Raw genomic sequence first — 23722 nt, 5'->3', positions numbered from 1 at the left:
CCAAACACCACAGAGAAACGGTGGCCACACCCACACCCACAACCACAGCAGCGCTGAGCCTAGACTTCCCCTCTCCCCGGAGATAATGAGCACCCAGCTCTCCCAGGGTGGTTTCCGAGAAGGTCGAGCAGGGAGTGGGGACTTTCACACCCCCCCCTCCCCCGCCAGCTGGAAATGAGGCCTCCGCACTGCAGGGTCAGGAAGACCACGTGGGTGCGGGGCTTCGGCCCCGGTGGGCAGTGGGGAGGCATCCCTCAGCCTCCCTGCGGGGCTGGGCCCCTACGTCCTCCCGGGGGGCAGGGCAGCCCCTGTGGGAACCGGACACACACACACACACACACACACACACACACACACCCTCCGCCAGATGTCCGCGGAGGCTGAGCTGGGCCTTGGAGGGCCACCTCCATCTGGCGGTGAGAAGGCAGCACCCTCTCCCTCCCCCCACCCCCCTCCCAGCGCCCTGTCAGAGAAAACCGGCTCAAACAGGAGGGTTAAATAAGACCCAGCGTCTCATAAAATAATACAGACAGGTCCGTGTTTGGCGTGCGCTGGTGTAAGAATAAGAGTCGGGCAGAAACCGGTTTGGCTCAGTGGATAGAGCGTCGGCCTGTGGATTGAAAGGTCCCAGGTTCGATTCCGGTCAAGGGCATGGACCTTGGTGGCCGGCACATCCCCAGCGGGGCGTGTGCAGGAGGCAGCTGATGGATGTTTCTAACTATTCCTCTCCCTCCCTCTCTGTAAAAAAATCAATAATTTTATATATATATATATATATATATATATATATATATATATATATATTTTTTTTTTTTTTTTTTTTTTTTTTTTTTTTTTTAAAGAATAAGAGTCGGGTCTGGGGAAATCCTTCAGCTGCTGCGCCCACGTGCCAGGCCCCGGGGGTCTTTACGCGCGAGCACGGCGCGAACGCAGCAGGACGGTCACACCGGAGACTCGGCCCGCGCGGCTGCGCCGTGGTCCAGAGGAACCAGCCGAACCGGCCCCGCTGAGCGAGCTGCGGAGATGAAGAGGCTGGCCCGGGCGAGGGAGGGGACGGGAAGGAGCCCAGAGGTCTCGTGGCATCTGCCCCGGCCGGCGGCGAGCCGCTGTGCGCTGGGGACGTGCGAGGAGGTGGCGCCGGGCGAGGGGCCGCCAGCTCTGCTGCCCGGAGGCCGCGCACCGCTCACTCCGCAGCCGCCTCGGAGCGAAGCCCCTCCCTGCAGCGCGCCGAGGGCTGGGGCCCAGGGGGCGAGGGGTGGTGGTGGAGGGGTTGGGGGTGGGGGTAGAGGGGGCGGCTCCAGAGCGTGGGGACGGCCAGGGCCACCTGCTGTCCCTTTCTGTTTCCTCGGGGGGGGGGGGGGGGGGCACCTAGGTCTGGGCGGATGTGTTTTCAAGCGTCAACTCCGCCTGCCGCCCAGGTGACAGCCGAGCTTGGGGGTGGCTGCTTGCAGGGACTTGCTGCGGGCGGTTTGATGAGGTTTTCATGAGTTTTAGTATGCAACACGCACTGACCAGAAATGACAGTTAGATGACAGATGAAATGAGAAAGCGTTGGCGAGGCCCAGGGCGTCCTGGGCCCGGGGTTCCTGCAGCCACTGCAGGGACCTGCTTAGGAGGCGCATGCTGGCAACCCACCCCCTCTCCTGCCTCCTGTGTCTTCCCTTTTCCTCTGAAAATGTTATAACAGGAACGAGTATCAGACATCAGACCTTTTTGGTTTAAAATAAACACAATTTTAGCATTAAAAAAGGTTCGTGTTTCCATTGAAAAATCATTCATCATACCAAGAACTGGGAAGGCCCTGGGTGGTTTGGCTCAGTGGATAGAGCTTTGGCCTGTGGACTGAAGGGTCCCGGGTTTGATTCCTGGTCAGGAGGACACATGCCCGGGTTGTGGGCTTGATCTCTATTTGGGGGCGTGCAGGAGGCAGCCAATCAATGATTCTCTCATCTTTGATGTTTCTATCTCTCTCTCCCTCTCTAAAATCAATAAAAATATATATATTTTTAAAAAGAACTGGGCACCTATGGATGAGGACAATGGGGGGTGGGGAGAGGGCAGAGGGTGGGGTGGGAACCTGGTGGAGGGGGGAAGAAATGAGGAACCTTTGTAATAATATGAACAATAAAGATTGATTTAAAAAAAAAAAAACTGGGAAGGTCTCAAATTGAATTAAAAAAAAAAAAAAAAAAAGACAATTAGCAGCTGCCAACACCCAAAGGAGAGAGGTGTTAGGATTATCTGAAAAAATATTTTCAAGCAGCCACAATAAAAATGCTTTAACAAGAAATTAGACTTGCTTGAGACAAAGAAAAAGATAAAGAGCTTTAGCAAAGACATAGGTCTAAAGAAGAACCAAACAGAAATTTTAGAACTGAAAAATACAATAGTTGAAATTATAGTTCAGTTGAAATGGGCTCAACAATACTATTAATGAGAAAGCACGTGAGATGGCACAAGGCGGCACTCCAATTAAAAGTATAATTCAAGTGGATTTACCTAAAAAGCAAAAATGATTGTATTTCTAATCTTTTTAGTGAACTAAGATTTCAACTCAAGAAGGTAAAAAGAGAACATGAAAATAAGCTCAAAAGTATGAGGCATTATTAACAATAAAACTAGACATTCATCATCAAACAGGAAAAGCACAGCAATTGGCTAGTAAAACTAATAAATTTAGTTCTTTGACTGGTCCAATACAATAGACCAATCTTCTGTAGGTCTGAGGAAGAAAAAAGAGGCAGGGGAAGGAAGAGAGAAAGAGAGAAAGTACAAATAAACAATACTAGGGGTTATTACTATAGATATGGAGATTTTAACAAATGATAAAAGTATAAATGTTCAAACTTGTGATAGTAATTTTGAGCAGGCACATTAAATTATATTTTAGTAGAAATATCAATTACTAAGTTTGACTCAACACATAGAAATCTCAACAGAGCAATAATTATGGTAGGAATTGGAGAGGTATTCAAGGACCTAAACCCCCAAAGGCATGAGGTCCAGATGGTTTTATAGGTGAATTCCACCAAGCCTGCCTAGAACGGAAAATCCCTATGAGCTCTAATTTTTTCCAGAGAATATAAAAATTTCCAACTTACTTTCCAAGGCCAAGGCAACTCTAATGACAAAGCAGAACAAAACAAACAGAAAAAGACAAAGCCCCTCAAAAGAAATCTATGGGCCACTCTCATTTTCTTTATTTTTAGCTTATGAGGCTCTATACTTTAAAATTTTTTTATTGATTTCAGAGAGGAGAAAGGAGTGAGAGAGAAACATCAATGATGAGAGAGAATCATTAATCGGCTGCCTCCTGCAAGCCCCCCACTGGGGATCTGCGCCCTCCTGACCAGGAATCGAACCTGGGACCTTTCAACACTCTATCCACTGAGCCAAACCAGTCTCGGCCCTATTGTTTCTTTTCCCTTGTGATTCTTTCTGTTCACTATTTTGTTTTGATGGTTTACTATTATGTTTTTTTCTGCTCTTTTTTTTTTTCTTCTCATGTTTTAGCTCTGGATTTATGTTTTGTGATTACCATTATGTTTGTGTAAAACGTCTTATGCATAAAATGGTCCTTTTTCTTTTACTTGCCTCTTCATTCACCTGTATCTGTTCGATCCTTTCTCTCCTTCCCTTTTATGATTTTGTTGTTACAAATTATCTCTCTTTATGTTGTGCATTTGTTACTGAATTGCAGTAATTGTAGTTATTTTTAATGTCTCCCCTGCCCCCTTTAACTTTTATGTTATAATTAAGTATTTAACATCCTATTCTGAAGAAGTTTTGCAGTTTCCTGTTTCTGTCTGTGTATTGTTTTTTTACTTACAGCTGTGTATATTTTTGTCTTTTTGTTTGTGGTAGAAGAGCCTCTTTCAACAATTCTTGTAATGTGGGTCCAGTGGTGGTAAATTCTTTCAGCTTTTGTTTGTATGGGAAAGCCTTTATTTTGTCTTCAGATCTAAAGGATAATTTTTATTTTGTTTTGTTAATCCTCGTCCAAGGAAATTTTTTCCATTTATTTTAAAAAATATATTTTTATTGATTTCAGAGAGGAATGGAGAGGGTGAGAGAGAATCATCAATGATGAGAATCATTGATTGGCTGCCTCCTGTATGCCCCCTGCTGGGGATTGAGCCCACAACTGGAGCATATGGACTTGACTGGAATTGAACCCAGGACTTTTCAATCTACAGGCCGACACTCTATCCACTGAGCCAAACCGGCGAGGGCCCATTGATTTTTTAGAGAGAGTGGAAGGGACGGGGAGAGACAGAGAGAGAGAGAAACATCGATGTGAGAGAGACACATCAACTGGTTGCCTCCCGCATGGGGCCTGGGATTGAACCTGCAACCGAGGTACATGCCCTTGATGAAATCAAACCCATGACTTTTTAGTCTTTGGGCTGACGCTCTGACCATTGAGCCAAACCAGCTAGGGTATGAAGGATGATTTTTGCTGGATATATTATCAGTAGCTGATGGTTCTTCTCTTTCAATGTTATAAATAATTCCTCCTACTCTCTCCTGTCTTGTACTGTTTCTGCTTAAAAAAAATTGATGGTAATCTAATGGGGTCTCCTTTGTAGGTTGTAGTCTCCTCTGGCGGCCTCTATAATTCTTTGTTATTGATTTCTCATTTGTTAGCCTTTTCTGAAATTGTAAGAGTCTATTGGAGACAAACTGATGACATATGCCAGGGAGCAAGAACTCAAATACTCCTGAGAATAAGTTTTGCAGCTTCTTTTATGTATTGATAAATTGAAATTAAGGAGGTGATCTAAGGAAGACTGCGGAAAGCGAGGTTGGGATTGGATTGATAGGGTGGTTAACAAGGTTATGTGCTCTCTTCCGGGCTGAAACTAGCCCACTGGCAGACTGAAGAGTTGCAGGCTTGATGCCCGGCCCCAGTCGAGGCACATGTGGGAGGCAACCAATCGATGCTTCTTCTCTCTCTGTGTCTCTCCCCCTCCATTTCACTCTCTCTAAAAATCAGTGGGAAAACATCCTCGGGTGAGGATTAACAAAAACAAAACAAAACAAAACAAAAAAACCTTTCACTAAAGAAATTATAGGCGTAGAGCACAACTACCTACCATGACCTGCCCAGTTAGGAATTTATGATTAGGTCAGCCTGCGGGGTTACTTTCCATAGAACTTTCCTTTTCACCCACAGTCCCCCCGTTTTATCATTAATCAGCCTGACGGATGTATTGATGACTAACCTTCGGGCCAGATAGTATGGTCTCACAGCACTAGGAAGGCTCATTCCTAGGGAGTCAGTATTGAAGTCTTTTGTTGACCATTGGGGATGGTGAAATACTGTAACCATGGGATCTACTTGAGGTCAAAATTCCCCCAAAGGGCAGGTAATTGGAAGGCAGTCTGGTCTATGGCCTTCATTGCAATAAAACACTCTGAACCATTTCTGTCTTATGAACTATCATGATCCAGGTTTTGCCTTCTGTCTCATTTTTCTGTATCTGGCATCTAGTATTATTTATTTATTTATTTGTTTGTTTGTTTGTTTGTTTATTTATTTATTTATAAAATATATTTTATTGATTTTTTACAAAGAGGAAGAGAGAGGTACAAAGAGTTAGAATCATCGATCAGCTGCCTCTTGCACACCTCCTACTGGGGATGTGCCCCGCAACCAAGGTACATGCCCTTGACCGGAATTGAACCTGGGACCTTTCAGTCTGCAGGCCGACGCTCTATCCACTGAGCCAAACCGGTTTCGGCTATTATTATTTTTTTTTAATATATTTTTTGTTGATTTTTACAGAGAGGAAGGGAAAGGGATAGAAGATTAGAAACATTGATGAGAGAGTAACATCTATCAGCTGCCCCCACTGGGGATGGAACCTGCAACCTAGGTACATGCCCTTGACTGGAATAGAACCTGGGACCCTTCAGTTGACACTCTATCTACTGAGCCATACTGGCAAGGCTAGTATTATATTTACATAAGCCAGGAAAAGAGTATTAACAGTTGTCTTATACAAGTTCAGTAAACATAAATAATTGGATTATACAGAATGATCCGAAGAACAAGTATAACTATTATTATGACTAACATCATTAGCATATAGGTAAAAACAATCAAACAAAATGGATTCTGAATTCAATATCAACACACACATATATACAAGCCTTTGGGTATTTTGGGATAGCTACTACCTCCGGTGTCAGTGGCTTCTCATCATCAAGGAGTCTTTATTTATTTTTATTTTAAAAAATTTTAATTGATTTTAAAATCAGAGAGGTAGGGAGAGAGAGAGAAAAACATCAATGATGAGAGAGAGACACATTGATTGGTTGCCTCCTGCATACATGGCCAACTTAAACAACAGATATTTGTTCGGAATATTCTGGAGACGGAAATTCCCAGGTCAGGGTGCATGCCATGGGCTCCTGGCGAGGGTCTCTTCCAGGCCTATCCCCGAAGGGAAGAAGATTAATTTTTGACAGTTTGAACAGAATGTGGCCTGGAGCAGTTCTGTCAGCATTGGTCTGTGAGCTTCCACTATTCTAAAGTCCAGTTCTTTCCATAAACTTGGAAGGTTCTCATCAAGTATTTCTCTCACTAAACTCTGTGTTCCCATTTCCCTCTCTTCTCCTTTTAGTATACCTATTATCCTTATGTTGCTCTTTCTTTTTTTTTTTTTCTTTTTTTTTTTCTTAATATATTTTATTGTTTTTTCACAGAGAGGAAGAGAGAGGGATAGAGAGTTAGAAACATCGATGAGAGAGAATCATCGATCAGCTACCTCTTGCACACCCCCTACTGGGGATGTGCCAGCAACCAAGGTACATGCCCTTGACCGGAATCGAACCCGGGACCTTTTAGTCCGCAGGCCGAGCTTTATCCACTGAGCCAAACCGGTCCCGGCAATGTTGCTCTTTCTTTCTAATTTAGTTGGATAGTTCTCATAGAGTTTTTTCATTAAAAACAAAACAAACAAACAAAAAACTTTCGCCGAAACCGGTTTGGCTCAGTGGTAGAGCGTTGGTCTGCGGACTCAAAGGTCCCAGGTTCGATTCTGGTCAGGGACATGTATGTTGGTTGCAGGCACATCCCCTGTGGGGGGTGTGCAGGAGGCGGCTGGTCTGTGTTTTTCTCTCATCGACATTTCTAGCTCTCTATCTCTCTCCCTTACTCTCTGTAAAAAATCAATAAAAATATATTTTTAAAAAAACTTTAAAAAAATCAACAACAATCTCTTAGTTCTCTTTCTTTTCCCTCTTGAGTCACTTACAGGTTGTTGTGTTTTTTTGTTTTTTAAATATACTTTATTGATTTTTTACAAAGAGGAAGAGAGAGGGATAGAGAGTTAGAAACATCGATGAGAGAGAATCATCAATCAGCTGCTTCTTGCACACTCCCTACTGGGGATGTGCCCGCAACCAAGGTACATGCCCTTGACCGGAATCGAACCTGGGACCTTTCAGTCCGCAGGCTGATGCTCTATCCACTGAGCCAAACCGGTCTCGGCTGTTTTTGTTTTTTACTTATAAGTTTTTATCTTCAGGTTCACTCTTCCCTCTGATCTGCTCTGTTTTCAGTGTTCTCTAGTGTATTCCTCTTCTCCTTTATTGAGTTCTTCAGCTCCAGGATTCCTTTTCAGTTCTCTCTCATACTTTCAGTCTCTTTGGTAAAGATCAGTGACCGGTTGCCAAAACCGGTTTGGCTCAGTGGATAGAGTGTCGGCCTGTGGCCTGAAAGGTCCCAGGTTCAGTTCCGGTCCAGGGCATGTACCTTGGTTGCGGGCACATCCCCAGTAAGGGGTGTGCAAGAGGCAACTGATCAATGATTCTCTCTCATTGATGTTTCTAACTCTCTGCCTCTCTATAAAAAAATAAATAAAATATATATATATTTTTAAAAAGATCACTGACAGGTCTTTCTGTGTATATCACCGAGCTTCTTCATCACTGCAATCTTAAATTCTCTGTCATTTGAATCATCATCTTCCATGACGTTGAGTTTGGTTTCTGGGGACTTTTTTTTCTTTCTGTTACCTTCGTTGTTTATGGTCTTTAATGGTTTGCTTCTCTGCCTGCGCATGGAGAAAATGAACTTTTTTCTTGTTTAGATACTGTTTGCTCTCAACAAACAGTTCAGCAGGTTGATGGATGGGTTACTTTCTTTTTGCTGTGGTGCGTAGGTCATCTCGGTTTTCTTTACCAGGCTCCTCCACGGAGTGTGGGCAGGGGAGTAAATTAGCACTCTCTCAGCACCATCCCCTCCCAGTAATGGCTGTCAGCCCTGGTCTGTTGTTGTAAGCTTCCCAGCCACCTCTGCCTGGCTCTGCCCTGATGGGGAAAGGAGAAGCGAGATGGCCTTTTTCAAGTGAGAAACCATTTCTCCTCTGATGCTCCAGGCCATAAGAGAAGGGCCGCACCCTGACTCCTCCTCTGCTACCACCCCCGGAAGTCGCAGTGGATGCTGAACTGCATGGTGCCCACTGTCCGTCTGTCCTTCCCCCGTGCCACTTCCCTACTTCTCCTGTTTCAACACACCCACCTTCTGATGTCCTGAATCTTCCAGGTGTGTGTGTGTGTGTGTGTCTGTGTGTGTTAAGCAAGGGATCCTTCACTGAGTTATTGTTGTATGACTTGTTGCAAAGTTTAAGTGGAGCAACAATGGAGTCTTCTTAGTCATGATGCTGACGTCAACCACTCTTGTTTTCTAATGTTGATGTAAAGGTTTTAAATAAAATATGAGCAAACCAACCTAGAATTATATTTAAAAAAATAATTCAGAATGGCCAAATAAGGTTCACCCCAAGCATTCAAAGATGCAAAACTGGAAAAAATTAAGGACATTGACATGTGAAGAAAATAAAACATAGGATCATTTCAGCAGATGCCCAAGCACATGAATCTCTTACCTATGACTGCAAAAATCCTTCAACTTATGAATCCTTGGAGAAGCAGAACTTGGCTCCTATTACAAACACTGGAAGTAGCCCTAACTGGTTTGGCTCAGTGGATAGAGTGTCGGCCTTTGGACTAAAGAGTCCCAGGTTCAATTCCGGTCAAGGGCATGTACCTTGGTTTCAGGCACATACCCAGTAGGGGGTGTGCAGGAGGCAGCTGATCGATGTTTCTGGCTCTCTATTCTTCTCCCTTCCTCTCTGTAAAAAAAAAAAAAAAAAAAAAAAAAAAAAAAATCAATAAATTTTTTTTTTTTTTTTTAAATTTGGATATAGCAGATACTTGTTTTCATTGACCCACTGAGTCACAGGGACATGATCAATCAGGTCACCCAGATGTTGACTCAGGAGTTAGTCTCGCCGAGGAGTCGCAGTGGCCCAGAATCCTGGCTCTCCCTGCAGCGGGAGGCTGTGAAAACACCGAGTCCTGGCTGGGCAGCTGGAGCAGTCAAGCTTCAGTGACCCGGTCTTGCAGCAGGAGCAGCGCTTTGCTCACCGGACTGGTTCTGCAGCCTCCTTCTGGGCACGGACCTGGCCACACAGTTCCAAGTTTGGTTCTCTAGCCCTCCCTGACAAATCTGTAAAGTAGCCAATGTATTTTTAATAAATTCCTTCCCACCTAAATTAACCAGATCATCTTCTGCTGCTTAGGACTATACGCCCTGCTCCTAAGGCAGCAAAAACTAACAGCCTCAGGGCCTTATTCCACATCGTAATCTCTCTCTATACAACTTTCTGCTCACTTCCTGCTGTTAGCTGTCTCCTTTTCTCCACATTTTCAAGTACTTTCTTCCGCTGGCAAATATATAAACGGCAAGACTGCAGGCTCACTGCATCTGCCCTTGTCCAGTCACCAACGGCAAGCAGACCAGGGCAGGCTCAGGCCCTTCCTGGGGTATAGTAGGTAGGACATGTTAATCATTAGGCAACGGTGGCCGAATCTCTGAAATAGGCACCTAACCTGATGTTGGCAAGTCCTAAAAGGTTTTCTAGATGAAGGAATTCTGGACTGGAACTTTCCATATAGTGAGAGTTACGCAGAAGGAGATAAGAGATCAGAGGGCCCGGGCACAAGAAGGAAAATGGTCTAGTGTTAAGAGATGGGACTGGTGAGGCAGGCACAGGACTCTAGGGCATGTTAGGGGGCTTGGACTTCCCCCTGTAAAGGCCATGGATGAGTAAGCAGTGAGGTATTTGAGCAGATCTGAAGTTCTTTTTTTTTCTTCTTCTTTTTAAAAAAATATATTTTATTGATTTTTTACAGAGAGAAAGAGAGAGGGATAGAGAGCTAGAAATATCGACGAGAGGGAAACATCGATTAGCTGCCTCCTGCACACCCCGCAACCAAGGTACATGCCCTTGACCGGAATCGAACCTGGGACCTTTCAGTCCGCGGGCTGACGCTCTATCTACTGAGCCAAACCGGTTTCGGCAGATCTGAAGTTCTGAAAGACAGCTCCAGTGGAGAATGAGAGAAAGGGAAGTCAGAAAGCTAGGACACCAGATGGGAGGCAGTTGTGGTGAAGCAGTAGAGAGAACGTAGCACCCTGGACTAGGAATGGTGGCAGTAGGAAAAGGGGAAAAAAGTTGAGCCGAAACTGGTGTGGCTCAGTGGATAGAGCGTCGGCCTGCGGATTGAAAGGTCCCAGGTTCGATTCTGGTCAAGGGCATGCACCTTGGTTGTGGGCACATCCCCAGTGGGGGATGTGCAGGAGGCAGCTGATTGATGATTCTTTCTCATCGATGTTTCTAACTCTTTATTCCTCTCTGTAAAAAAAATCAATAAAATATATATATTTTTAAAAAGTGGATTTGAAAGCGATAAGGAGGTAAAATTAATGGAACCTGGTGACAAGTTGGATGTGGGGATGAGGGAGGGAAGGAGTTAAGGATAACTATCAGGGATTTTGTTTGTATTGATTGAATGGCTAGACCAGCATTTTCTTTCTTTCTGTTGTTCTCTTTCCCCCTTTGGGCTTTTTTTTTTTTTTTTAATCCTCACCCAAGGATATTTTTCCATTGATTTTTTGAGAGAGTGGAAGAGAAATTTCGATGTGAGAGAAACACATTGATTGATTGCCTCCTGCATGCACCCCAACCAGGGCCTGGGCTGGGGGAGGAGCCTGCAATTGAGATACAGTATGTGCCCTTGACCAGAATCAAACCCAGGACCCTTCGGTCAGCAGGCCAATCCGGCTAGGGCCCATTTTATCTTTGACTTTATTCTTTTCTTTTCTTTTTTTTTTTTAAACTTTTAAAATCAATATTATTTGGGAGAGAGGGAGAGAGAGACACATTGATGTGAGAGTGAAACATTAATCAGCTGCCTCCTGCATGTCCCCCATTGGGGATCGAGGTCACAAGTTAGGCATGTGCTCTGACCAGGAATTGAACTGGCAACTGTTCAGCACAGGAGATGACGTCCAACCAGCTGAGCCACACAGCCAGGGCATCTTTCGTTCTTTTTTTTTTTTTTTTTTTTTTTTTTTAATCTATCTTAGACCAGAAATTTTATTTCTGTATTTTTAATTTATTGTTTTGAGAGAAAGAGAGAGGAAAGGAGAGGGGAACATCAGTTTGTTGTTCCATTTATGATGCATTCTTTGGTTGCTTTTCGTATGTGCCCAAACTGGAATGCAAATCCACAACCTTGGCATATCAGGATGACGCTCTTTTTATTTTTTTTTTATTTTTATTTTTTTATTTTTTTTTTTTAAATCAATCTTTATTGTTCATATTATTACAAAGGTTCCTCATTTCTTCCCCCCTCCACCAGGTTCCCACCCCACCCTCTGCCCCCTCCCCATCCCCCATTGTCCTCATCCATAGGTGCACAGTTTATGTTCAGTCTCTTCCTCCCTCCCTTTCCCCGATAGTAAATCCCTTTTCAGATAGTAAATCTGTTACTTAGCATTTTCTCATATCAATAATACCTCCACATGCCCAATGATACACTTCACACAAAAGACATTTTCAAATAGGTCAACCAGCCTCATCCAGGCCCCACCCAAGGCACTCACAGATCAACACCCCAGCGCTATACTAACTCAACACATCCAGATCTAAGCCTTCATCACTTGATTAAGCAGACCCTCAAGTTCCCGCAAAAGTTTCCAGCCATGTCTGAGAGGCAGCCGTGGGCAGGTACAGGCGAGGAGCGAGCTGTTTCGGGCCTGGCTGCTCCGGGCCTGGCCTCTGTTGCTCTGGTTCGTTCCACAACCAGCTGCTCTGGGTCTGGTCACTGCCGCTCCCAACCTAGTTGCTCTGGACTTGGCTGTTGCTGCTACAGGCCTGGCCGCACCAGACCCGGCTGCTCTGGGCCCGGTTGCTCCGGTCCCGGCCGCTCCGGGCCTGGCCGCTCCCAGCCTGGCAGCCGCTGCTCCTGGCCTGGCCGCACCAGACCCGGCTGCTCCGGGCCTGGCTGCTCCCAGCCTGGCAGTCGCTGCTCCGGGCCTGGCCGCACCAGACCCGGCTGCTCCGGGCCTGGCCGCTCCCAGCCTGGCAGCTGTTGCTCTGGGCCTGGCCACACCAGACCCGGCTGCTCCGGGCCTGGCTGCTCCCAGCCTGGCAGTCGCTACTCCGGGCCTGGCCGCACCAGACCCGGCTGCTCCGGGCCTGGCCGCTCCCAGCCTGGCAGCTGTTGCTCTGGGCCTGGCCGCTCCCAGCCTGGCAGCCGCTGCTCCAGGCCTGGCCGCACAAGACCCAGCTGCTCCGGGCCTGGCCGCTCCCAGCCTGGCAGCCGCTGCTCCGGGCCTGGCCGCACCCGACCCGGCTGCTCCGAGCCTGGCCGCTCCCAGCCTGGATGCTCCGTGCTTGGCTACTGCTGTTCTGGGTCTGGCTGCTCCCAACCCGGCTGCTCTGGGCCCGGCTTCTCCGGGCCCAGCCACTCCGTGTCTGGGTGTTCCTGGACTGGCCACCCTGGGCTTGGCCGCCTCTGCCTCAGGCCTGGCTGCCACTGCCCCAGGTCTGGCTGCTCCAGTGCTGGCCGTTGATGCTCTTGTTCTGGCTGCTGCTGCTCTGGGGCCTGGCCACTGCTGCTCCGGGCCCAGCTGCCACTGCCTTGTGCCTGGCCACTCTAGGCCTGGTCGCCGCTGTTCCAACATTCTGTCCCTTTTTTCTCTTTTTTTTTTCTTTTTTTTAAAAAAAACAAAAACGCATTTATGTTGCAATGTTGGCTGGTGCATTGAGTTCTGACTTAGTCTTTGATTTTTCAAGATCTTCTTTGTATTCTTTCTTAAGTAATTTTACTATCATTTGCTCTCACTTGATTTCTTCACATTGAGAACTTCTTTGGTTTCTTCCTCCTTGTCCTGGGAGCTCAGCAGGTTGGCCTGTGGCACCCCTTTGTTCTCCGCGGGCTCCCGCACTGCTCCAGCCTGTTGCCGGGGTCGGCGCCGCCCAGGAAGCAGCCCCCGTCCTTGGCTCCGTTGCCCGCGCTCAGCAGTGGAAGGCTCAGGGGCACCCCCCCCACTGGGGGCCCCGTCGCCCGGCTCCTTGCTGGCGCCCGGCTGGCCGGTGTCCGGCAGGCCTGTGTCCGGCAGGGGCTCCAGCTCCTCCTCGCGTTCCTCCAGTCTGGAGCTTTCTTTCTCCCTCCCACTAGGGGAGTCCAGGATCAGAGTCAACAGACTGTCCTCTGCGCACAGTGTGCGCGACTCCGGGGGCTCGGCCTTTCGCCGCGCTCCCAGGACTCCACCTCACAGCTCCGTCTCCCCCTGCCTGAGCCTGGGTCCCCAGGGACTGGCCCAGACCTGGAGTTCGGGGCGGTCTGGACTGAGGCTCAGAGCCGCCACCGGAGGCTTTGTTTCTTCCGGCTAGGGTAATCCAGCATCAGAGTCAACATTCAGTCCTCTGCGCGCCAAGTGCGCGCGACTCCAGGGGCCCCGCCTTTCGCCGTCCCCCGGGATTGTCTCCCCCTGCCGGAGCCTGGGTCCCCAGGGTCTGGCCCATAACTTGGGGCTCAGCGCTGCCGGTTCGGGGGTTCAGCCCAGGCTGGGGGTTCTATTTCCTTCCTGCTAGGGAACGCCAGGCAGCACCCAGCCCTCTCCTCCTCTCCGGCTGCGACCTCTCCGCGCGCGTGCGAGCGCGCCGCATGTCTCCGTACCTTAGGCTTTTTTTCAGCAACTCTGATTTTCCTTCTGGTTTTCTCCCTCCTTCCTATTGTAGAGTTTTCAGTCAGTCGACTACCTGTAGCTCTGGGCAATGTCCACTCTACATTTTAGTTGTATTCCATTGAAATTGTTGTGAGCTGCTGCGGCTAGGTGTATACCCGAGCAGCCATCTTGGATCCTCCATGACGCTCTTTTTAAAAAAAAAAAATATTTTATTGAGTTTTTACAGAGAGGAAGAGAGAGGGATAGAGAGTTAGAAACATCGATGAGAGAGAAACATCCATCAGTTGCCTCTTGCACACCCCCCATCGGGGATGTGCCCACAACCAACGTACATGTCCCACAACCAAGGTACATGTCCTTAACGGGAATCGAACCTGGGACCTTTCAGTCCGCAAACCGGTGCCCTATCCACTGAGCCAAACCGGTTTCGGCAGGATGACACTCTTAACAAACCAGGGCCAGACCAGCAATTTTAAAAAATATGTTTTTATCGATTTGAGAGAGAAGAAGAGAGAGGAGTAGATAGAAACATCAATGATAGAGAAACATCCATCAGCTGCCTCCTGCACACCCCCTACTGGAGATTAAACTTGAAACCCAGCCATGTGCCCTGACTAGAATCAAACCAGTGACCTCTTGGTTCATGGGTTTACACTCAATCACTGAGCCACACTGGCTGGGCCGACCAGTGATTTTCTTTTTCTTTTCTTTTCTTTTCTTTTATTTTATTTTATTGATTTTTTACAGAGAGGAAGGGAGAAAGATAGAGAGCCAGAGACGTCGATGAGAGAAAAACATCGACCAGCTGCCTCTTGCACAACCCCCAGTGGGGATGTGCCCGCAACCAACGTACATGCCCCTGACCGGAATCGAACCTGGGACCCTTCAGTCCGCAGACCGACGCTCTACCACTGAGCCAAACCGGTTTCGGCGGTAATTATCATTATTATTATTTTTTGGTAAATCAATCAAAGTTATACCTATTTTTTTTTGTCAGATCAGCAAAAAATGTATTTTTTGGTGTGCTGCAGAATTTTAGTAATTAGTTTATGTGTGCCATGAAATGAAAACGGTTGAAAATCGCTAGTAGACACATCAATGCATAATGGGGCCATTCCCCAGGCTGGAGGACCTGGGAGGATAAGATTCTTGGAGAGAGATGATGAGGTCTGCTTTGAGCACATTAGTGTCTTTGGGACACTCCAGAAGTCCAAAAGGCAGTGGGATATATGTGTTTGGGTCTCAAGAGAGAGGTCTGGGCTGGAGATAAAATGTTACGGTAAGTCACAAGTGGTAGCTGAATGCAAGGGAATGGGCAAGGATAATCTTTTTTATACTTGTGAGCATAAAAAAAGAAGAAGAAGAAAAAAAAGAGGCCCAAAGAACCAAAGTGGGTGGGCTGGTTAATTTTCATGAAGTTCAGAGGAAGAAGAACCCACAAAGGAGATGGGGAAGGGCTAGCCGGAAAGGTAAGAGAAAACCAGAAACTTAGTATTAAGAGTCTCCGGCAGGCTGCGGAAAATAAGATCATCATGGAGAAGTGTCCAGTGGTTGTAGAGGGGTTGGGGGCACTGGAAACCTTGGCAAGAGTGCTGAACCAATGGCGGGATGAAACCAGCCTAGTTAGGTGAGAAGGCAGAGGGAGGTGAGGGTTAAAATTATTAGGCAACGCTAAGGATGCAGCTGTGAAGGGGAAGTGAGAGTGGCAGCTGGAGGGGTTTCTAAAAGCTGGATGAGGGGTTTCTAAAACAGGTCCACTCCCAATCTCCCTGCTGTAGAAGGAAAGGGGGAGAGAGGAGAGCCAAAAGGAGGGTTTGGGGAAAGCTGTGGAAGGGGATGATAAGGGCTTGTGTCCGGGAGTCACAGGAGTCCCTATCTGGTTGGCACTTCCTCCCATCCCCATTCCCTTCCTGCCCCTGCCCAGGCCCTCCCTCGAGCTGTAAGAAAGAAGGAGTCACACCCTGGAAGGAGCTCTGTGCCTCCGGAGGTTTTTCTGCCTGCTCTTCTGCCTGCCTGTAAGCTGGGGTTTGGGCTGGGCCGGGAGGGGAGAGGGTCTGAGGGAGGGATGAGAGCCAAGGACCCGGAGCTAGCAGGGAAGGCTTTGGGGGACAAGGGTGAGAAAGGGGAGTGGGGCGGTTGGGAGGTGTGGGAGCCAAGTTTCTGGAAAGGATCCCGGAGGCTTCAGCGAGGGCCAGGGCCTGGGGGGATAACGCGGGGGCCAGCGAGGTGCCCGCTCCAACTCCCCTTGCCCACAGGTCCTCATGCCTCTCCTCCTCTTGCTGCTCCTGCTGCTGCCGAGCCTTTCACACTCGGATTCCTCCTGTGAGATCTTCATGGTGGCCAACAAGATGGAGGTGAACTGTGAAAAGCGGGGCCTGAAGGCGATGCCTTCAGATCTGCCGGCCGGCGCCAACATCCTCCGCCTGGGCGAGAACCCCCTGGGCACCTTCGCCCTGTCGTCCCTGGCGTCGCTGCCCCGCCTTACCCAGGTGCACCTGGGAGACAGCCAGCTGACCGAACTGCGGGCGGATGCGACGCTGCCGCTGCTGGAGACCCTGGAGATACCCCACAACCTGCTGTCAAGCCTGCCCGCGCTGGGGCAGACCCTGCCAGCGCTCACCACCCTGGACGCCTCCCACAACAAGCTGACCTCATTGTCCCCGGGCGTCCTGGACGGCCTGAGCCACCTGCAGGAGCTCTCCCTGTGGAAGAACAAGCTGCGGACGCTGCCGCCCCGGCTCCTGGCGTCCACCGTCCGCCTGAGGAAGCTCAACCTGGCCGAGAACCAGCTGACGGACCTGCCGCTGGAGCTCCTGGATGGGTTGGAGGAGCTGGACACCCTCTACCTCCAGGGGAACTGGCTGCGCACAGTCCCAGAGGGCTTCTTCGGAGACCGCCTTCTGCCGTTCGCTTTTCTCCACAACAACCCCTGGTTCTGCGACTGCAGCACCCTCTACTTCAGCCGCTGGCTGCGGAGGAACGCCGACAGCGTGTACTTGTGGAAGGAGGGCGTGGACAACAAGGCCATGACCCCCAACGTGGAGAGCGTGCGGTGCGTCAACCTGCCCAAAACACCCGTCTCCGCCTACCGCGGGAAGGGCTGCGCGCCTCTCAAAGTCCGGGATGGCCCAGAGGACTCTGATGAGGACGACACCACGAGTGCCCAGGTGCCCACCACAAGGGCTGTGGTCTCCAACACCAAAGCCGATACAACTCCCGGGGGCCTCTTCGCCCCAGAACCGACTGCTTCTCCAGCCAGCCACATGCCCTACTTGCCTCCAACCCCTGAGCCCACTAAGAAACAGACCACATTTCCAACCACGTTAGAATCCATTACATCCTCCCACACTCCCAAACCCACGACTGAAACCACCACAACCCGGACCACCCCAGAGCCCACCACGGCTCCGAGCACCCCAGAGCCCACCACGGCCCCGAGCACCCCAGAGCCCACCACGGCCCCGAGCACCCTAGAGCCCACCATGACCCCGAGCACCCCAGAAACCACCACACCCCCAACCACCCCAGAGCCCACCACCACCCCCACCACCCCAGAGCCCACCACACCCCAGACCACCCCAGAGCCCACCACGACCCCAACTACCCCAGAGCCCACCACACCCTCGACTACCCCAGAGCCCACCACACCCCCGACCACCCCAGAGCCCACCACGGTCCCAACTACCCCAGAACCCACCACACCCCCGACTACCCCAGAGCCCACCACACCCCCGACTACCCCAGAGCCCACCACACCCCCGACCACCCCAGAAACCACCACACTACATACCACCTCAGAACTGACCACATTAACCACCACAGAACCCACCTCCCTCCCTCCCTTAGAATCCACAACAATCACCCCTGACTTTTTCGACCTCGCCAAGGTCCGAGGATTGGCTCAGGGGAATGTGGATAGCTCCCAAAGGGACCCTTTTTTCAGCCCCGACTTCTGCTGTCTCCTTCCCCTGGGCTTCTACATCCTGGGCTTCCTCTGGCTCCTGTTTGCCTCTGTGGTCCTCCTCCTGCTGCTGATCCGGGTCCGGCACCTGAAGGCATGGGCCCTGGACTTCGGCCAGCCTGTTGCCCTGACCACAGCCACGCACACCACCTATCTGGAGCTGGAGAGGGGAAGGCAGGTGGCTGTGCCCCGGGCCTGGCTGCTTTTCCTCCAGGGATCATTCCCAACTTTCCGCTCCAGCCTCTTCCTGTGGATCCGGCCCAATGGCCGTGTGGGGCCTCTGGTGGCAGGACGGCGGCCCTCAGCCCTGAGTCTGGGTCGTGGTCAGGACCTGCTAGGCACAGTGGGCATTAGGTACTCCGGCCACAGCCTCTGAGGTTGGGCGATTTGGGAACTTTGAGAGGCTCTGGTGGGATCTGGTGGGGGTGGGGGCTAGTGAAAATCACAGGGTCACGGGGAAGTCTTACTTTTTTATCAGAAGCCTCCCCTTCATACCACAGGAACACAACCTCAAAACCAGTCAGCCAGGAGAGGAAGTGAGATGGAGTTGTGTGGTTCATAGAAAAAAAGCATTAGATGAGGTGGGGTGTCAGACCACTGGGTTATTACCACTTTGGGGAAGTTTTAGGAAAAAGCAAAAAAACCCCAAACAAACAGAATAGAGCCTGGCTGGTGTTGGCTTAGCAATTGAACATCATCCCATAAACCCAGAGGTCGTGGTTCCATTCCTGGTCAGGGCACATGCCTGGGTTGTGGGCTCCATCCCCAGCGTGGGGCATGCAGGAGGCAGCCGATTGATGATTGATGTTTCTACTTCTCTATTCCTCTCCCTCTCTAAAAGGAAAAATCAATAAAAGCATTTTTTTTTTAATAGAAGACTGGCCCCCACGTTTATCTGTGTATTGAAAATTTGAAGAGATTTATCAAGATGTGAACCCTGATTGTCTCTTGGTGGTATAAATATGGTTTTCCTTTCCTCTGCTTGGCCTTTTCTATCATCATATTATTGGTATAATAAAAAGTAATTTCAGCCAAAACCGGTTTGGCTCAATGGATAGAGCGTCGGCTTGGGGACTGAAGGGAACCGGGTTCGATTCCGGCCAAGGGCATGTACCTTGGTTGCGGGCATATCCCCAGTAGGGGGTGTGCAAGAGGGAGCTGATCGATGACTCTCTCTCATCGATGTTTCTAACTCTCTATCTCTCCCCCTTCCTCTCTGTACAAAATCAATAAAATATATATTTTTTAAAAAGTAATTTCAAAAAGAAAAATTAAGGTCTTTTGGAAGGAATGAGTGGCTGGGACACCTGTCCCTGGCATTCCCAAGGCTCCAACGGCCCCCACTCTAGTTGCACTCCTCACCCCCAAAGATCTAGCCTTAGATGGCACTTCCCGGCTTGGGGTGCCTACTCGTCTCCTCCAGGGGTGACCACCCTCCAGGCCGCCCCAAGCACCGGCTCCAGATCAAGAACCACATGTCTCCCTGGAGGTTAGCAACACCACCGGGTCCCGTCTGTGGTCGCAGAACTAGGAGTGAAGGGGATGCCTGCCCTCACCTGCAGCCTCAGAAACACAGCTTTCCTGTGCTGTCCGGGTGAGTGGGACCGAGGAAAGGTGTGAGCTTTCCTGAATAGTGTTTCCTACCCTCAAGCTAACGGAACCCACTTCTCTCATCGTGTGCCAGACCCTCCTCACATGTGACAGCACCCTCTCCTACCTTGCCCCCAGCCCAAATCAAGGCGTGGGGCCCAGAGAGTGAGATCAGACCCCCCTCTCCAGCTGGTGCTGGAAGAATCTTCCTCACTTGAAAACCCAAACGAATTTCCCCTGCTCTGAACTCTTCCCTGGGTAGAGGATGACAATCAAGGACTTCTGTGCACTGACCCGTCGAACACTTCAGCTTCATCTCACACACACTTCACCACCTGTGTCCCGGCTGCTGCACCTGCTCCCCAGCCTTTCCTGTCTTGTCAGCCTGAACGGCCCCACCCCCACCCCCAGCCAGTCTGCTGCTGTGCACAGGTCTCTCCTCACCCAGGCAGAGCGGGTGCTCCAAGTTACCCAGCCCCAGCCTATTGCTCCACTCCCAGTTCCCCGAACTGCTCCTGTGCCATCTTCCCCCTGGTCTTGGAATTTCTTAGTATGACTTAGGCCTCAGTGTCTCAAAGTGGCCACAAGGCCCAGGCCAGCACGTGCATGGAGCAGGTAAAAAGACGAGCTGCGGTGGGAGGGCCCAGCATGATGCCAGGCTGCCGAGCTCCACTTCCATCGAGAGCCTCTGCCAAGAGGACAGCTCCCACCTGCCGCCTGCCTGTCCCCTGACCTGGCTCACAAGCCCTCAGACCTCACACTGACCAACCCTCCTTCCAGTTGACCTTCTCATACCCTTTTATGCCCCAAGAGGTTTGGGGGCTCCTAGAGGCCAGGGTCTGGGAGTCACGCAGACAAGGCAGTCACTCGCCCCAACTTAGTGCCCAGATCAAGTCTCTGGCTCCTCCAACTCCAGGCTTTGGGGGTCTGGCTCCTGTGCTCACTCCCCAAGCCCGCCCTCAGAAATGCACCCCCCCACACACACACACACACAGACACACACACACGCAGGTCAGCCTTCTCTTCTCATCCTCTTTATTCCCTCCCTCTTCGGGCCACAGGAGCAGTCACCAGATCCGAGGCTCTCCTGGGGATCACGTGAGCGGGCTTGTGCTGACTTGCGCATCAGTCGCATTCTTGGGCAAGTGGCTGGGAAGCAAGACTCAGTGCTTGGGCTTTGGTTTTCCTCCCCCAGTCAGCTGCCACAGTGAGACTGACTGACGTCGCGTTTCCATAAAAACAGCAGGTGCTTTTCCTTTAACAGTTTTCCTTAAAAACTCCAGTTTCTGTTCTCCGGGAGCATTGCTTCTCTGCCCTGTCTCCTCCCCCTCCAAGCCCTCACAACTCGTCGAATTTGGGGGTAGTGCCGTCAGTCCAAGGAGGATGTCCTCAGTGAAGTGGAGGAAATCCAGTTTATTATGTCCTCTCCCTGCAGACCCTCTGGCCACCTTGACAGCTTCCGCTCCCTCTGGCCCCTCAGCTCTGCCTCGGTTTCCCTACTGAGAAGGGGACTCTTCTGCTGTCCCATGTGTCCTGAAACTAACACCCAGGAGAAGGCTGGGAATTCTCAGGGAGTTTCTCAGCTTCCTCCAAGGCACAGCCAGGGGCAGAGAGGTCGTGAGGATGAGGACAAGCAGGGTGAGCTGGAGCAGGGGCAGGGCAGACCAAACCTCTTTACCGCAGAAGAAGGAACCACACGGTGGAGGGAGAATAAATAGAGGGGCCAGGGCAGCAGTCCAGGCCCCCCAGGGGCACACTGACTGTGGGAGCAGCAGGCGAGTGGGAGCCCAGCACACCGGCTCCAGGCCGCTCGCCCGCCTCAGCCACTGAGGAAGAGACGCTTGTAGGCCTTGTTCATCTGCTCCAAGAAGATGAAGGTGAGGACGGTGTGGGGGCCCAGGCGGGCGTAGTACGGTGTAAAGCCCTTCCACAGGCTGAAGAAGCCCTCGTAGCGAATGACCTTCGCCAGCACATCCTAGACAGGCGGGTGGGCAGGACACGGGGGCTAGGACCTGGCCTCTGGGGCCCTGGCCCTCATACCCAGCTACCCGTTTCCCCAGGACACCCAATCCTCCAGCCCAAACCCCCAGCCCTGTTTCCTCACCAGGCCGTTTTTGTATTCCGGCTTCCCGTCAATCATTCGCATGTTCTGGATCCTGGAGGAGAGAAGGTAGGGGCGTGAGACACACGACGGGGCCCTCCCTTCCTCCCCCAGGCCCAGGCCTGCAGACTCACCGGGTCTTGACAATGTCCACGGGCATGGAGGCAGCAGTAGTGACCAGGCCACTGATCATGCTGGCACAGAAGTGCAACAAGATGTTGTCAGAGAAGTAACCTGGGGGAGGTGGAGCAGTGGCAGTCAGTCAGAGCCTGGCTCAGGCCCGGCTGGGAGCTAAGGGCCCAGGTCTAGGTCTCACCTGAGTCCAGTAAGAACTGCTTGGATTGAGAGTAAGAGGCAAGCTGGGCAGCATTGACGACAACCGCCCGAGCCATGGTAGGGATGCAGCCCTGGGTGGGGAGTGGGAGAGGATTCAGAAATGCCTGGGACCTGACCCCATCCCTCAGCTGTCCAGCCCCTTCACTCACCCTCCACAGTGTGGGGACGCCCTCCTCCCGAGCGATTCGAACCAGGGCATCAAACACATTTTTGTAGCCACGGCGTTGGTCAGCTGGGAGCCTGGTGGGAAGGCAGGGAAGAGGCCAAGCTCAGGACAGACCATCCTGTCCCACAGGAACAAGGAAAGGGAGTCCAGAACAGATGAGTGCTCTGCTTTCGATCGAAGATAAGTTAGCCCTTAATTCTAGATCCCAAGGAACAGAGCTGGAGGCGGGCTCAGATCTGGAACTCACCGGCCATCGGCAGTCATGCGAATCAGAGCCACCTCGGCTGGGGTTCCCACAAAGGCACCGGTTGCCCCTGCAGTCATGCCGATCAGGGCCTTCAGCAGAAAGCCAGGCGGCGTACCATCAGCCCCAGTCAGGCGTTCAAACAGCACAGTATAGATGCCAAGGCGCGTGGTGGTGTAAGTGGCCTGGCGCAGGAGGCCAGCTGACAACCTGGGGAGTGAAGGGGTCACTGTATTAGGCCAAGGTCCGGAGCTGCCAACCCGCACCCTAATCCCCATCCTGTGGCCTCAATACCCGGTGTAGATGCCCCCCAGCCCTTCTGCCTTAAGGATACTGGTGAGGGCATGGAAGCTGGTCTTGTACTCCCGCGTTTTGGCTCCTTCACCGCTCAGCTGCATCCGGTTCTTCACCAGGTCCAGGGGTTGTACAAAAACTGTAGCTCCCATCCTGGGGGAAGATGGGGGTAGAGTCAAGGTGTCCCAGATCTACCAATGCCTACTGGCACCTGGTAACAAGCCACAAGGAGCAGGGCCTGCCATACGATTGACTAAATGTTCAGGAGGTCGTTGGACATGTGTATAAGTCAAGAGTAATGGGTCTAAACCGTCCAATGATCCAGCATGCAATCAAAGTGCTCCATAAACTCCAAGGGGGTCAAGCAGTGACTTGGGACTTGCATGCAGTCCGACCCCTTCAGGACCGGCAGGAGGCATGCAATGACCTGGAACACCATAAACCTTGCAGAGCCAAGCAATGGGTTGGAAAATTCCGGTGGCTGCCCAGCGGATCCCGTGCAATGACCCCGCATGCAGCCTAATAAGGGCCTGGCAATGGGTAAAAATATCCTGGTATCTCATAGATCACTGAGAACGGCGCTGACCCCGTGCAGGCTCAGTACACTACAACAGACCCCAAGATGAACTGGGCCCGGTTCCTCGCACCCGTCCCTTCCTCCTCGTTACCATCCATAGGGCCTGCGCTTACCCGGCCAGGCCCCCAAACAGGAACTTGACTGACTTAGGGGACGTACGGGGTTTCCCGTCCATCCCGCCGGCCCCAGGACTCGCCGTAGCCGCCATCGCTACTCGATGGCCCTGGACACCCGGTCCCGTGCACGCGCGGCCCCGCTCGCGCCCAAGGTGACACCACGCGCAACAGGGGCGAGGGCGCGCGCGCACAGGCTGGCACCTCCGGGGTCCAGAACCACGGGGATTGACAGCGCAGGCGCAACGCAAAGGTGGCCGGGAGTAAGGCGGAGCTGAAGGAGGAGC

The 23722-nt window shown here is 51.0% G+C and overlaps 2 protein-coding genes across 6 annotated transcripts in view; one reads left to right on the top strand and one right to left on the bottom strand.

Moving 5' to 3' along the window:
- LOC311611253 (uncharacterized protein C17orf107-like) overlaps positions 1-18883 on the top strand; it is a gene marked incomplete at its 3' end in the record, with an annotated part of 28932 nt that extends 10049 nt beyond the window's left edge. For 2 of the 5 annotated variants that reach the window (XM_084863268.1, XM_084863269.1), the window contains 2 exons: positions 15978-16068; positions 16309-18883. In XM_084863268.1, the coding sequence (XP_084719394.1) occupies positions 16315-18390 (2076 nt within the window). In that variant the 5' untranslated portion in view covers positions 15978-16068; positions 16309-16314. The other 3 variants (XM_084863271.1, XM_084863270.1, XR_014793092.1) reach the window with 3 other exon arrangements.
- Positions 18884-20622: 1739 nt separating this feature from the next.
- On the bottom strand, positions 20623-23682 carry SLC25A11 (solute carrier family 25 member 11). The gene is made up of 8 exons (XM_084863306.1): positions 23436-23682; positions 22746-22898; positions 22455-22661; positions 22191-22281; positions 22022-22112; positions 21840-21939; positions 21709-21760; positions 20623-21579 (listed from the first exon to the last, which is right to left on the bottom strand). Exons 1-8 carry the CDS (start codon positions 23528-23530, stop codon positions 21424-21426), a joined length of 945 nt encoding a protein of 314 aa, XP_084719432.1. The 5' UTR covers positions 23531-23682; the 3' UTR covers positions 20623-21423.
- Positions 23683-23722: the final 40 nt, after the last annotated feature.

The sequence above is a fragment of the Pipistrellus hanaki genome (assembly GCF_964339955.1).
Source record: "Pipistrellus hanaki genome assembly, chromosome: 16".
NCBI classification, from domain to species: Eukaryota; Metazoa; Chordata; class Mammalia; order Chiroptera; family Vespertilionidae; genus Pipistrellus; species Pipistrellus hanaki.
Note: the sequence above shows the minus strand (reverse complement) of the source record. Positions and strands in the feature narration are given on the sequence as shown.